At 44.1% G+C, this 14,459-nt stretch overlaps 1 protein-coding gene across 1 annotated transcript in view; it reads right to left on the bottom strand.

Moving 5' to 3' along the window:
- Nucleotides 1-699: 699 nt before the first annotated feature.
- The window catches only part of KCNJ3 (potassium inwardly rectifying channel subfamily J member 3), a gene marked incomplete at both ends in the record, with an annotated part of 49,830 nt that continues 36,070 nt past the window's right edge, over nt 700-14,459 (bottom strand). The window contains one exon of the mRNA XM_080621428.1: nt 700-1,283. Within this exon, the coding sequence (XP_080477554.1) occupies nt 700-1,283 (584 nt within the window). The remainder of the gene's footprint in view (nt 1,284-14,459) is intronic.

The following is a 14,459-nucleotide window of genomic DNA, read 5'->3' as shown; positions in this document are numbered from 1 at the left end:
CTAATTGTATCTAAACTGTGAATTTTATTCATTTAGTTATTGTTTTGCCTGGGTTTATTAATACAACTTTCCTCCCTAAACAATGCCTTATGAAATACTTTTTTTCTTTTTTCTGGTAGCCTAGATGCACATAAGAAATCCCAAGAAAATGTTAAAGCAAAATAGAAACCAGCAGTTAATTTAAGGCTAGCAGATTTGGTGTTAGGAATTAACCAATATGCCTTCTTTTAAGAAAAAAGACATGCACTATAACTACTTTGCTGAACAAAGCATCACAATCCATATCAGGAAAAAAATAAATAAGCGTTTTCAAATCAAATTATAACTCACCCTGAAAGTTACCCACTTGCATGTTTTGCCTACTACTTACTCTTAAGAAATACAGGGGAAAGGAACACCCCTTCCCACATTTTTCAGAATATACAGTATAAATATAGTAGGAGTCATGCCATAAAACTATATGCAAAAATTGCACACTATTATTGCATGCGTGTTGTGATACTACATGCCAATGAACATCAGCTCGCCGATCACTCTGTTGTTCGTACTTACAGCACAGCCACCACTACCAAGGGGAAGCTGCTGCCTCCCGGCACACTAGGACCAGAGAGTTTAGTACACATACGGCTGGTGGAGGACCTGCTCTCCTGCCCGCGCTGCCAGTTCAAGCTCTAAAGGATAGCTGGAAATTCTGTCAGGTTATGTAAACCGGTCTGAATTCATTTTTCGCAGTTTGGGTGGAAGGTTCCCTTCCATCCTGCCGCCACCTGAGAGCTTCTGCAGCTTGGGTGGCAGGTCGGCCACTGACTGGCTGATGGGATCCGACATCATCTTTGTGGTTTTAGACACCAGTTTCTCCTCTGAATTCCCAGGGACCGAGCTGATCCGCTGAAGTTTCATGGGTAAATCCCCCATGCTGTAGGCCTTCTCGGAGGTGGTGGAACTCATCCTGAGGAGTTTTTTGGGGAAGTCTTCCCTCCCAGTTATTTTCTGCAGTTTTGAAGGTAGCTTTGTGCCAACTTCATCAAGACCATCCAGGCACTCCACCGAGTTATTCCTTTCCTTGCTGTTGCTCACAGCGGGCGCTATCAAGGGAGAGGACATGAGCAGCATCTCCTCCTGCTCCTTTACACTGTACGGTGGGGTTGGGACCTCAAACGTTGCATGGAACTGGGAGTAATCAACTTTAAAGAATCCTTCTTCCAAAGAGATAACAGGAAAGAAACGATGACCCCAGAGCACCTCATCCTCAGTATAGGAAGTCCTGGCTTGGCACGTCATCCCTGAAACGAGCAAGGGAGAAAAACTTTCACCAGTTATGGTCAATTGTGGAAGCACATAAATCTCAGGGGCTTTTTAACATTTCAATATTCAATATTGATAATATAATATTCAATATAAAATACATTTTATGTTTTTAAATGTATAAAAGAAAAAGGCATTGACATACAGTACCTATTAACATACAGTAGCTATTGGCATCCTCAAGGTGAAAGGAGCCAACAATAGAGGAAGGAGTGTAACTGAATAATTCACATCTACTATTATGGATATTTTTGAAGGTGCTGCTGAAAAAGGGGAAATACAGGGCTAACTGATAACCCTGGTATTAAATTAGCAATAGCTGCTAATTGTAGTGTAAAGTTGGACGTGTCAGGATCTTAAAGTGTAAACTAAGTTTATTGATGAATGCATACAAAACCAGACCCTACATGTCACGCATTCATATGCACAAACCAAGCCGATGTCAGCACATTCTGACCCACTAGCAAGCAGTAGTTATGATCTATGAAATACATTTATTCTTCTTTAAGGGCTTCACCAGCAGTCTGCTCATCACTGCCAGGCTGAGATTCAAGCTTCAAAAAATCAGCAGGGAAGACATATGACTAAAAGGCACAACACTGCCCTTCGTCTTTCCCCACTGCCTCCCACCATGGAGAAAAGTCCTCCTCCCGAGCACCTGGACTTGACCATCCCAGTGACCCATCTGACCTCAGAAACGTGAGGGTAACGCTGACCATGGACTGCTGGAGGTTTCTAGAAATCCTGCTGCTGCTGCCTTTTTTTTTTTTTTTTAATGGTATCTGTAGCGATCTATAAATAGCACTACCCTGCCATTTTTTCCTAGTATAGCAAACTAGAAATATGACATTTGGTTTTCAGGAAGCTAAATCTACCTCTGCAAACACATCCTCTGCTTAGCTGGCAAGAATGCCTTCAAGTTAAGATAAAATTAAAGGAAACTTCGAAAGGCACAAGAAAAACGATAGAAGGGCTGTAGCGAGGGGGAGCAGAGGATGGATATGTGCCTGGTGACATACAGCCAGGAAAATACATTCTTATGATTCTTTACATTACTGCTAATGCAAGTTTTAGTTTTGCATAACAGTTTCTACTGCTAGTATGTCTGAGTGTTCACAAGACTTCAGAAACCTCAGTTTTCTGTTTTAACTCTTAGGAGAAAAATATGAACCCAGGGTTTTTTTTTACCTGAACGCCACTCCCATCTCTGCTGAGGGCTCCTCACCTTAGCTCACATGCCTGCAGGGGCATACTCTAAGACCAAACAATCCTATCTCCTACCCACAGCCTCCAACAGGACAGTAGTTTATTCTTTATAGTGTATTTTCACCATGTGTTTCAGTTTACTATGTGCAGTGTAAGCAATCACATACCTAATGGGCTTAGGAAAAAAAAGCCCTGCAATTTTAAGAAAAATGGTAATAAGAGTGCGTACTTTTTCCATCTGTGTCCTTTACCCTGCAGCTGTTCATCAGCTGTACCTTTGCCACAAAAGCTCAGACCTTTCCCCCTCTGCTTCTTCAGACCTGACCTCCGAGGGAGACCTCATTAGCCAACAAATGCATCTAATAATGTATGCAAATGGACCTGGGTCTACAATGCCTGTGAAGCAGATGGCTGGTTAACTCCAGTGACCTATGCTTTAGATAACATATTGCTTAAAATGCAAATCACTCTGGATAGAAAAGTTGATAATGGTCAACCTCGCGGTGCTGCCGTCTTTGCCAAGGTGGGTGAGCTGCACCTCCAGCATGACCAAAGGGCTCACATGAGAACACCACCAGGGTAACCAGCCATAGCAATACTGCTCTGCAGAGCTGATGGTTGAGTAGAAATCCCTTGTATGGATTTTGCTTTGCACTGGCAACACTAAATAAAACAATTATGCTTTATTGAATCCCAGGTTGGAAGGGACTCGAGAATCATCTGGCCCAACCCTTCTAGGCAAAGTATGACCTAGACTAGATGGCCCACCACCCTGTCCAGCCAAATCTTAAGAGTGTCCAACACCGGGGGGTCCACCACTTCCCTGGGGAAAATTATTTCAGTGGCTGATTGCTCTTGGAATAATCCTCCCAGGGAAGTGGTGGATTCCTCACAATTATTTTTACCATAATGAGATCTTAAGAGATGTGCTATCAAAATGCCGCGTGGGGGGGCATAACACGGGAGGTGGAGGGGAACACACTGTCAGGAACGCTGCCAGGGCTTGGGGAAGCAGATGGGTGCACAGAACTGGCTGGCACCTGCACCCACATCCCCATTCCCATCTGCTTCCACATGAGGTCTCACAGGCGATGCTGCACACCCAGGACAATGCTGGGGCACAGGACCTGCCTGGTTAGCCTCTTCCATCCCCATCAGCTGCTGTGCTGCAGGAATATTCCTACCTCCTGATCTATCATCCTGCCACCTCCCAAGCCTGTTGTTGCCAGCAGGCTTTCAAAGAGGGAATGTTATACCTGTTTCCTATCGAAAAATTTATTAGCTGAATCTCAGAAAAATCAGCTTCACATTTTGTTCCATTGATGGAACCCTTTGTAAGACAATGGAGAAAGAAGTATTTGCAGGCATGTAATTTCTTTAAAATCAATTTATCTTATTCACCAATAAAACCAAGTATGCAAATTATTAAACAGCCTCTCAGGATAAACAGCAGCAACTAATATGTTTGTCATTATAGGAAATACCTGTCACACCAAGCAGATGATGCTAAGAGGTGCTAATGTGCTCTGATAAGCCCTTGGACAAGAAATCAAATTTCAGGTTTTCTGTCAGCTCTGCTGCATTTCCTGGCTCTCCCTTCCCTTTCTGTTTTCTCAGCAAAGCCTTGGAATCCCAGCTATAAGCTATGCAATGCCTTTCTGCTATTACACGCTTCAAACAGCCAGCTGACAACAGCCTTGACTATAACCATCTCCTTTGTACTATTATAGCAGAAACAACAGAGTTGCATAAGGCACTTGATGGCAGGAGCCCTTATCCACATCTTCGTGCAGAAAAAGCATCAGCTCTTTGCAAGTGTCCTCGCACACAACCTGTGCTCCCTCCTTGAGAGAACTAAAGCTGGCAACAGTGCTCGGGAGAGGCACAGCCCTTCGGGCCGCTGGCCAGAACAGAAACATGGTGTACATAGAATCGTAGAATGGCTGGGACTGGAAAGCACCTTAAAGGCTATATAGTTCCAACCCCTCTGCAATAGGCAGGGACGCCCTGTACTAGACCAGGTTGCTCAAAGCCCCATCCAACCTGGCTTTGAACACTTCCAGGGATGAGGCAGCCACAGCTCCTCTGGGCAACTTGTGCCAGCGTCTCACCACCCTCATAGTGAAGAACTCCTTCCTCGTATCTAATGTAAATCTCCCCCTTGTCAGTTTAAAGCCATTTGTAGGGATTGGTGCACGGATGGGAGGTTGCCAGGAGGGACAGGAACCAGCTGACCCTGGGGAGGTGCTTGGGCGGCAGATATAAGGATTGTAACTGCGCAATAAATCGTTGTTGACCCGCATTCCGTGAATGCTCTATGTCTCAGCCCTAGTTCGGAGGGAACTAGTGCTTCCGTCCCTCACCACGCGAGTGGCAAGAAACTACACCATTCACCCTTGTCATATCCCTACAGGCCATTGTCAAAAGCCCCTCTCCAGCTTTCTTGCTGGCCCCTTCAGGCACTGGAAAGCTGCTTCTTCGAGTCTTCCGGGAGCCTTTTCTTCCCCAAGCTGAACAAGCCCAGCTCTCTGAGCCTGTCTCTATAGGAGAGGTGCTCCAGCCCTTAGAGCATCTTCGTGGCCTCCTCTGGACTTGCTTCAACAGGTTCATGTCTTTCTTCTGTTGGAGCTCGCATACATCCCACATCAGGAGCATCTCATCTCACTCAGAACATCCAAAAGCAATTCTGCTGCTTCTCACAGCAAGGGTAGAACTAACACAGCTGAGGCAGGTTCATGCATTCGACACAGCGTCAGTGTGGCGGGCAAAACACATTGCCCACAGCTTGGCTCTTCCCTTACTTGCACCATGAGCTGTGTCTTAACAGTCTGCCTGGACAGGAAAGCACCAGACCAAAAATCAGTGGGTATTTTCCCATAGAAAAAGCAGGAGCACTTGGGTGCAACTCACCAATAACAGCCCTTCCTGATAACTATCTCAGAATTACTTTCCATTAATTTATGCTCAGACAAATATAGGCTTTTCATTTATTGCAGATGTAGTTTCTTTCTGATGTCTCAAAAATAAGACACACAAACCAGCAGGAGGCTGGTAGTCATGCCAGGCCACTTCAAGGATGGATATCTATGGTGGGACTGCACACTGCAGTGGGCATGGGCTCAAGCCCAACAGCCTCTAACAGATCAGGCCTTTAACGTGAGCAAGTAAGTTTTCCTCTCCTTCAATCGGTATGAAAGGCTTTTTGGTTTTTTGGTTTTGGGTTGTTTTGGCTTTGGTTTGTTTGTTTTGGTTTTTTTTTGGAGGGGTAGTGGGGAGTTGTGGGGTTTTTTGTTTGTTTCCACTAAGAAGCTATTCATCATCAGGTTATGCAGCCTGATGCCTTCATCATGTCAACAGGCCCGTTAAAATTTTACCGAGTTGTCTATATTATTAATATTCATTTGTGGTATAAATTTTAAACTCTCATTTGGAAGCAAACACACTGTATGCACTACATATAATTAAAAACCCATCCACTTGTCAAAGTAAAAGGTTTTGATGCATTTTGTTCATCGCTGCTAACAGAAGCTTCCACCACAAAGTGCTCTCCAGAGCTGTTAATGGCTGGTAATTGCAATGCACATTAGCAAAGCTCTGTCTGCATACCAATCACAACACCACACCTGAAAATGAGGTACACTTATGCGTATATTCCAGCATAATACCTGAACCAAAGAGCTGATAAAAACCCTCTCTATTATTCAGAAACAGAAGCTGCAAAACCATTGTTCACTAAGTCCAAGGGAAGAGATTGCCACCCAGAAGCACTGCTCCTAAGGAAGCAACGAGTGCTATTTTGTCTGAATATCCCTTACTTTCACACTCACTATTGCATATTTGGGACCACTCCTACCCAGATCATGTCTTGCTGCTTTCAGGAATTTTATTCCTTTTGCAAAAACCAGGAGCTGACTGTTTTCAACTGAATGAGCTTAAAAGAAGAAAAGAGCAAAGTTCTGGAAATATCTCCTCACAGGCAGAGCCTGAAACGTAATTCAGAGAGCTTTGGCATTGGAGTTTATCTGAAATTTAGCTACTGATAAAATTAAATCATTTACACCCACCCATAGTGACCGGGAATTCCTCTGTAGAGTCCAACACATAATGCCACGGTCTGTAACACCAGAAAATTCCAGCCATGCATATTTAGGAAAATTTTCCATTAACTTCCTTAAATAACATACAGCAGGGCAGCTCTGGAGTAGGAGCACAGTTTAAACTGATGGATTTCTCTCCTCAATTTGATATGAAAGTGTTGGGGTTTTGCTTTGTCTTGCTTTTTGCTTGTTTTTTTAATAATTATGCCTTCTCCTTTCAGCATTTGCTTTGTCTGAACAAGGTGCTGTCACTGGAGAATAATGCATCTATCATCTGTCATATCACAAGTTATCAATTACAAGTTGTTATTTCTAATGAGGTAGAACTCTTGGGTTTAGAGCCCTAGCTGAGCTGAAAAAGTTGATGCAATTATTCCACCCTTGGCCAAGCAGCAGGCTGTTTAAGCTTTTATTTTTTTCTCTGTCTCTGTACTCAGTACCTCATTTCCAGGAAACACCAATGAGAAACAGGGTTATGCAAACACTCAGACACTGCTGACAGCAACCGGAGCTCCCAGCACGCTCGCTCGATAAACACGTAGCACAAGAAGAGGTTTGGTGCCACTGGGATGATGCTGGGGGCAGAATCCCTCAGCATCTGAAATCTTGGTAATTCCATTAATTATCTTGATAGCTTTTAGCTTTGCTACAGGGTAAGACTAGTTCCCCATAAAGGCAAAGGCATCACAAGGAACAAGGGCTGTCTTCCTGGTGTAATAAAGGGGCAGATGGAGGACAAAAGAATCTGTAAATAAGTGCTTTGACTAATTCTACCCTATAATAACCTTCAAACTATTTCTAAAGTACTCAGCTGGAGCTGGCTGTATTGAGGCATTTTCTAGAACTTGTGATACACGGTTTTTTAAAAAAAATCACAGGCATGCTTGTTATTTATATGCCTCCTTGCATTTTATTACAGAAGTTGCTGACAAATCATAGGTCACCACTAAGCTTTTAACAGCCCTCCCCTTCCCCGAGGTCTTCAGAAGCTATTTAGGCATACAAAGTTATACGGTTTTCTTCTCTCTCCAAGGTAACAGCAGAAATTTCACCTTAAATCTTTTTTGTGTTTCTGGGCTGCAATTTGCTAGCCAAGGGCTAGGCGCAGTGAACACCAGGAGGTGTCCTTCTTAACGTGGAAACACGGAAAACTTAAGATTAACCAGTCAGGAAAGAGATAATTACTTTGGCATTACAGCAATCATCCCAATGGCCCCACAAAGGGCATCTTGTCATCCCACCTGCCAGGACTGGAGTGAAGGGAAATCCTCCAGCAGAAGTTGGTGGCAAAAATGCACAAATATGCTTGTATTTTGTTACTTTTCTTTCTCTTTTTTTTTTTCCCCTTCTTAGGAGCTATGCATGTTAAAATGCCTGGACCCTAGCAGGGTCCAAGAGGCTGCCTGTGCTGCCGGGTGGCTCTCCCATTCACATGCTTTACTGCTCATTTCAGGGGGTATTTACCTCCCTTAAACCTGCCATTTATCTGAAAAGCCTCAAAAATAAGTGTTAAAAATGTATCACTTGTCAATGTTAAACCAATTACTAAAAATAAAGCTAATTTACAACTGCAGTCTAAGGCAAGGGTAAAGCTTGATGTGAGACTTGATATAAAAGTATACCACACTCATCCTGTACTCCTGCAGGACTAAGGGGAGATTGACTGCTGTAGAAAAAAGGAGTTGCATGATTTCCACAGCAAATTATCCTCTTCCAGGAAGTGGTTTTATCCCATTAAGCCAAGTAACAGTGTGATATCCTGATGTTAACATCTGGCCCGTCCGCCACTCTGTATCTGAAATGTCAACAGACGTCCGACCTCTGTGATAAGCCAGAAAATGGGAGGTCAGAAACCAAACTCTTGAGTGAATGATGCTCTCAAATATCTCCTTCTCAATGTTCACTGCCACGTTATTTTTTAATGTAAGTTAAAATGACAGGCTGTACTACACATGGCTGAGAAATGCGCAACCTGATGGAAGGGTTTCTAAGCAGGCAGAAAGCGTGGTGTCTAAACTGCAACACTTCCCGTCTATTTGGAAAGAACAGCTATTCTTAGCATTAACATTTTCCCATCATAATTCAAGGGGTATTTTTTTATTAAACCAACGATGGTTTGAACTGCAATAAAACTTTCTGTCAGTTTGTGGTTGACAGCCCTTGCCGCTGTCTGCTGTCAATGTCTGCTTTGATGCACTGGCACTTTTGCAGCTTGATTTTGTTTAGTAGAAGGGAGATGGGCATCCACCTTGCCATCTATGCCTTTAGTGCTGCTGATCACTGTTAAAGCAATGTTTCAATTAAAAAAACCCTTTTGTTAAAGAACAACAACAACAACAACAAAAAAAAACAACAAAAAAGCATTTCCTGAAATACAAGAGACAAAAGGAGTCTTAAGGGTGCCAACTGTAAAAAGATGCTCTATGAACTCATTGAAACAGAAGTGTGTGAATTCCAAGCCTTGCCTGAAGCTACCGGGGATGTTCCAGGTGGCAGGATGCAGGCAGCAACAGAGCAGCCATTTATCAGAGACATGGGATCAGGGAAAGACATGAGACACAACCTGCTCACCCTGCCCTGGCCAGGACCTTCTGGAATGGGTGAACATCCCCATGCTGCCTATTTTGTTCTTTACACTGATCTCTGGTTTCTTAGACTATGACACAAACAGGTACTGAGATGAGACTCACAGCAAAGCAGCAGCCCTATGGATCAGCTCCTCAAGAGCAGCGCCCCTTCTGCACAGCAGGCAATAAAAAGGGGAAAAGGCACGGAGAGCCTGCTGTTGCCCACGAGCCTGCAATTCCATTGGAGAGACACTGGCATGGAGGTTCATCCATGTCTTCAGGCACCCCCTCAATACACACACAGCAGGACAGACTGAGGGTGATGAGTAACTCAGGATGTCGGACATACCACAGAACAGAGCAAAGCAGCCAACTGGTCAAGTGAGAGCATTGTTTCTCTTGAAATGTCAATCTGCAGCAGGCCTTTCTAGAACATTTAATGCTTACTCACCATTTATTACTGAGACCTAGAAACTGCCCCAACAGACAGGGGTCAGAGATTGAACAAATTAAGCATGTTTGCTAAAGGAAATCAAGGGAGCAGAGTGGATCAAGGAACACAATGCACACATTCATGCAAGAGTCAGATATCAGTCTTATGCTAAACATTTTAATTTCTTATCGCAGTGAATAGCAAACCCAGGCTTCTGCTCCGCTACCCGATTTAGACACGTTGTTTATGCTCCAGCACTATAAATACCTCCTAGTTTATTCAGACTGTGCTGTTCTCCCAGGAGCTATCTTGACGCTTAAAAAATAGTGGTGACAGCAAAGGTATTTTTCTTATCAACTGCTGCTCTTCTCAGGGCAATTTTTAATCATTCATACACACATAGTTTTCTGACATGTTGCAGACAGGTCATCTTGATGCTCACCAGGACCATAGCTACCCATCATTAGCACAAGTTCTAGTGGGTTTCGAAAATGTCATAAAACCAGTTTGTAAAACAACTGCGGATACTAATAATGTTCCCATGTAGAGGAACGCAGCAGGCTACTGTCAGGTGAGGTAACCTCCCCTCTTCTGTATTAGTCATTTACCAAAAAAAACAGGGAGGAAATAAGAGCTTGAAGCCCTCAGCACTGCCCTTCTGTGCTCAGCCCGCGGATGTCTGCAGCGTTTTCCATTCTTTTTACAAAAACAAAACAGAGCCAGAAGTGCATTTATCTGAACAAAACTGTCTAATGCACATTTCTTGCAGTGACAGAAATTTACACTATCTGAGAATCTGGACCGGTATTTTTATTATCTCTGGGTTTTTTTCCTAAAACCAGAACCTCCATGTTATTCTGAAAACACTGATCCGTTCCTGTCTACCTACGTGCATGAGTGCGTCAGGGCTGATTTCAGCCCCTTCAGCTCATTTCTTTTGAGCAGATTTTTTTTGCAGAGCCATCTGCCACACTACTGCTTTTGCATCATTTCCCTCCTACCGGGACGTTATTGAATAAGGAGTCGCAGCACCAAAATGGAAGTATTTAATTCCCATGCAGCTCTCTGCTAGGCAGGAGGAAGGGGCAAGAGGAAGAGGCAGGAGGAACGGAACAGCAGGAGGAAAGCAGGATTGCAACGGGGAGAGGTGATGCACCTGTTCTACCTGGATGGGGATATTTACACGATGTTTATACACAGAGCTGGTGACACTTATGAAGTAGTACTCTGGCATAAAAGAGAGTTACCCATCCATGCCCTGACAAAGTGCAGTGGATGCTCTCCAGAGCTCCCCTCCAGCCTCAAGTATTCTGTAACTTTTACTGATAACATAGTCCTATGATAACTTTCCTCACACTACTAGCTGATAATATTTTCAATGCCCTCACCCTTCCCAGCCCCAGCCCCGGCATGACATGTTGCACAACCGAGAAAATTCTGCATGGCTACTGACACATTGCAACTGACAAGGGGACATCTTCGATAACCCCGTAACTCTTTCAAGCTCTGTGCCTCTCAAGTTCTGGTAAAGTAAAAATGTTTTGTTTAACATCAGTGTGTGCATAGCTCCTACCACAGCAGAAATCATTTCTAAAAATAAAAACAAACACTTATCATAAAACGCACATTTCAGTGTCCTGTGATGCCAGAACTCCTCCATCGTCATGACCATGTTCCCTGGCCATAAGGAAAGGCCGTGCTCCCTGGGACTCTACCAGACCCCAGCTCCTGCTGCAGCAGCATCATGCTGGGTTCCACCTGGCACAGTCCCGCTGTCACCAGGCTCAGGGCTGCAGCATCAGCCTGCACAGGGCCAAATTAAAGGGGGTTTGCTGCAGAGGGGAGTGGCTGTGGAACCTCAACCTGCTCCTCTGCACGTGCATTGAAATCCACCACCCATGTTGCAGCTAGAGAAACCTCACGGCAAGCACCAGCAGCTGCGACCGCAACCACGGGCATTCTGGATGGTTTCACAGGGATGAAACCACCACTCATGTTGTCTTATTTCATGCCTGCCCCACCAGCAGCAAGCTTTAATTTTAAAAGCAAGAAGTCCTCAATTATCCTGAATTAATATCAGAATAACTTTCTTCCCTTGTTAGTATCAGAAGTGACTTCCCTCAGCCCCAAAGGTGCCTGAATCACATTGACAGCTTACAGAAAAGCCCAGGGTAGCTGCCTCTAGGCTGGATTTCTCTTCAAATTACAAATCCATTTTTTCAGTAAAGAATTAAAAAGTTGGGATCTGCAATTAATGGAGTTTTGGCTCCAAAACACAGCCAAAAATGTGTTTCATTTTGTACTGCAACGTAACTGTCCACTGGGGATGTGTGGGCAGAGACACAGGAAGAAAGGATTGTTTTGTCAAATCAGAAGAAAATTGTTTGTGGTCAGAGAACGCCTCAGGAACACACAGCTAGAGTAAAACATGAGAGAAGCCTGCCCCTCAGTCAGTTAGAAAAGGGGGGAAAACCCCCCACATTTAAAATAATTTATCCTCTTCAAATGAGAACACTTTAATTACGAGGCAAGAAACACAAACCCAACCCTTCCCTTTGAATACATGATTTTGTCAGCAGCCCTATGCTTCTCCAAACACCCACCAAGCCATATGCCGCTCAGCACCAAAATAGAGCACTTTTAATCTTCAGGGGTTTGGCATACCTAAAAAAATATCTGAATTTAGAGACTGCCTTCCTGGGATGGACAAACTATTTCTCTTTGTATGGAAAAGTCCCATTTGCTGATGCTGCACAATATGGCCACATAGTTGATACGGTTTTGGGCTCCATGTTACATGGATGTCTCCTAACTGCTGCCTGTGAGAGAGGAGGGAGCTTGGCAGCAGTGCTGGCAGCATAGACAGACCCACTGTAGCACCAGCTCCTCCTTTCCAGCTTCCTTTCCTGCATCCATGGTATGGAAAAAGGCTCTCTGGGGATGGCTGAGAGATGTGTTTAAATATACCATAAACCTGACAGCCAGCTCCTAAGCTGAAAATAATGTGCCATTCGGTATGAAGTTCAGGGGAACTCAGGTTAGATATAAGGAAGAAAGTTCAGGGGAAGTTCAGGTTAGTCTTTAGGAAGAAGTTCTTTACAGTGAGGATGGTGAGGCACTGGAACAGGTTGCCCAAAGAAGTGGTAAATGCTCCATCCCTGGCAGTGCTCAAGGCCAGTTTGGAAAGGGCCTTGGGCGACATGGTCTTGTGCAAAGCGCCCCTGCCCACAGCAGGGGAGTTGGAACTAGATGATCTTAAAGTCCTTTCCAACACTAACCATTCTATGATTCTATGAACTGTATCAATACAAAGATGAAATGCAACAAGGAGCTGAGTTTGGAAATGAACTTTTCTTACTTAGTGTTGTTTGTCTAACGTGTGTATTTATTTATTGAATATCTTTGCAACACTAAACATTTCAAGGCAATCAACTGATCCTCAGAACTGCTTCAAACAATCCTGCTCCTGTACTGGTGTGACTTCTGCTCCCAACCTGCAGCCCCAGCTGACCATGGCTGCTTCAAACAGAAAATGCAATGTGAGATACTCCCATACAGACCGTGAGCCACCCGGGAAAAAGGAAAAAACTTCATGTACCATTGTTCTCTCTTGGTGTACTAGTATTTAAAAATTATGGTGATTGCTGACTGTCCTAGCACTCACATGTACCCCATAGGTATGCCAGGGCTAGATACAGGGACAACAGGCGTACTCAGCTGCTGGAAACCAGAGGGTGGCCCCCAAATAGAGGGCAGACTGGGGCAAATGGCCTCCCGCTTTGGGACAGCAGCTGCCTACTTCAAACCCAGAGCAAGATCTGGAGAAGCGGGCAGCCTTACTGGCAACCCTAACAACCCTAAACCACTGCCTTCAGTTTGGAGGGACTGTTCTGTTCCTTTCTGCTACAGACAACTTCTGATGTGGTGTTTAACCCAGCTTTTCTAACTACAGCTCTTGTCCTGCAACTAAGAGTGCCTGTCTCGCGCTTGAAACATTCATAGCTCCCAGCTCCATCACCAGCATCAACCAGCCTGGTACAGCTTCTGTCACATATTTAAAATTAATGCACAGTGCTTAACACAAGATCCCCTGAACTAAACATAGCATATGCTGCACAGTCTTTGGTTTTAGCTGACAAACACTTCATGCAAACACGTCAAGCACACAGAATTTCCTAGGGATGAAATGCATCAATTTTGTCAGTGCTGGAGGAAATGATTGTCAGGCTGGAGTTTCGGCTGTAAAAGTCTCTTCAGGAAACCAGAAACACCTTGATGCACAAGGTATGTATATATATGCACTGATATATATTTAGGAAACAAGCTACCCTCTTCAGCATAGTGCTGAATGCCCCTTGGGCAAGACCACGGCCTCACAGGTTGCTACAGCGACCCCAGCACCAGCATCAGTTATCTGTACTGTTCTATAATGTCAAGAATTAGACTTAAATTACATCAAAGCCGCAAGAGCGATAGTATTCACACAGCTTCTCAGAATTGATCTGCAAGAAGAGCATCTGTGCAAAGGCTGGGAGAAATGGGATGCTTCTGTGGGAGAAGCCAACGCCCAGCCAGGTGCCCACCCAAAATAAGCAGTTTTAAATAGTGCTCTTAGTCCCAGCAGCTCCCACAGAAAATAAACACAGCTGCATGAAGACGAGTGGAAAACTAGGCAGTATATCCCTCTAAATACACAGTTTTTCGTTAGGCTTCATTTCCTGGCAGCAATTTCAGGTTTTCACGATAACCATATTTCTATATAGGTCCAGAAACGCCTCTGAGGTTTCAAAATAATCATGAACTTTAGAAAGGAGAACATCTTAAAAATCAGGATCTTCTTGTCCTTATGAA

Source organism: Psittacula echo, assembly GCF_963264785.1.
Source record: "Psittacula echo genome assembly, chromosome: 6".
In the NCBI taxonomy this organism is placed as follows: domain Eukaryota; kingdom Metazoa; phylum Chordata; class Aves; order Psittaciformes; family Psittacidae; genus Psittacula; species Psittacula echo.
This window is presented reverse-complemented; position numbering and strand designations above follow the sequence as displayed.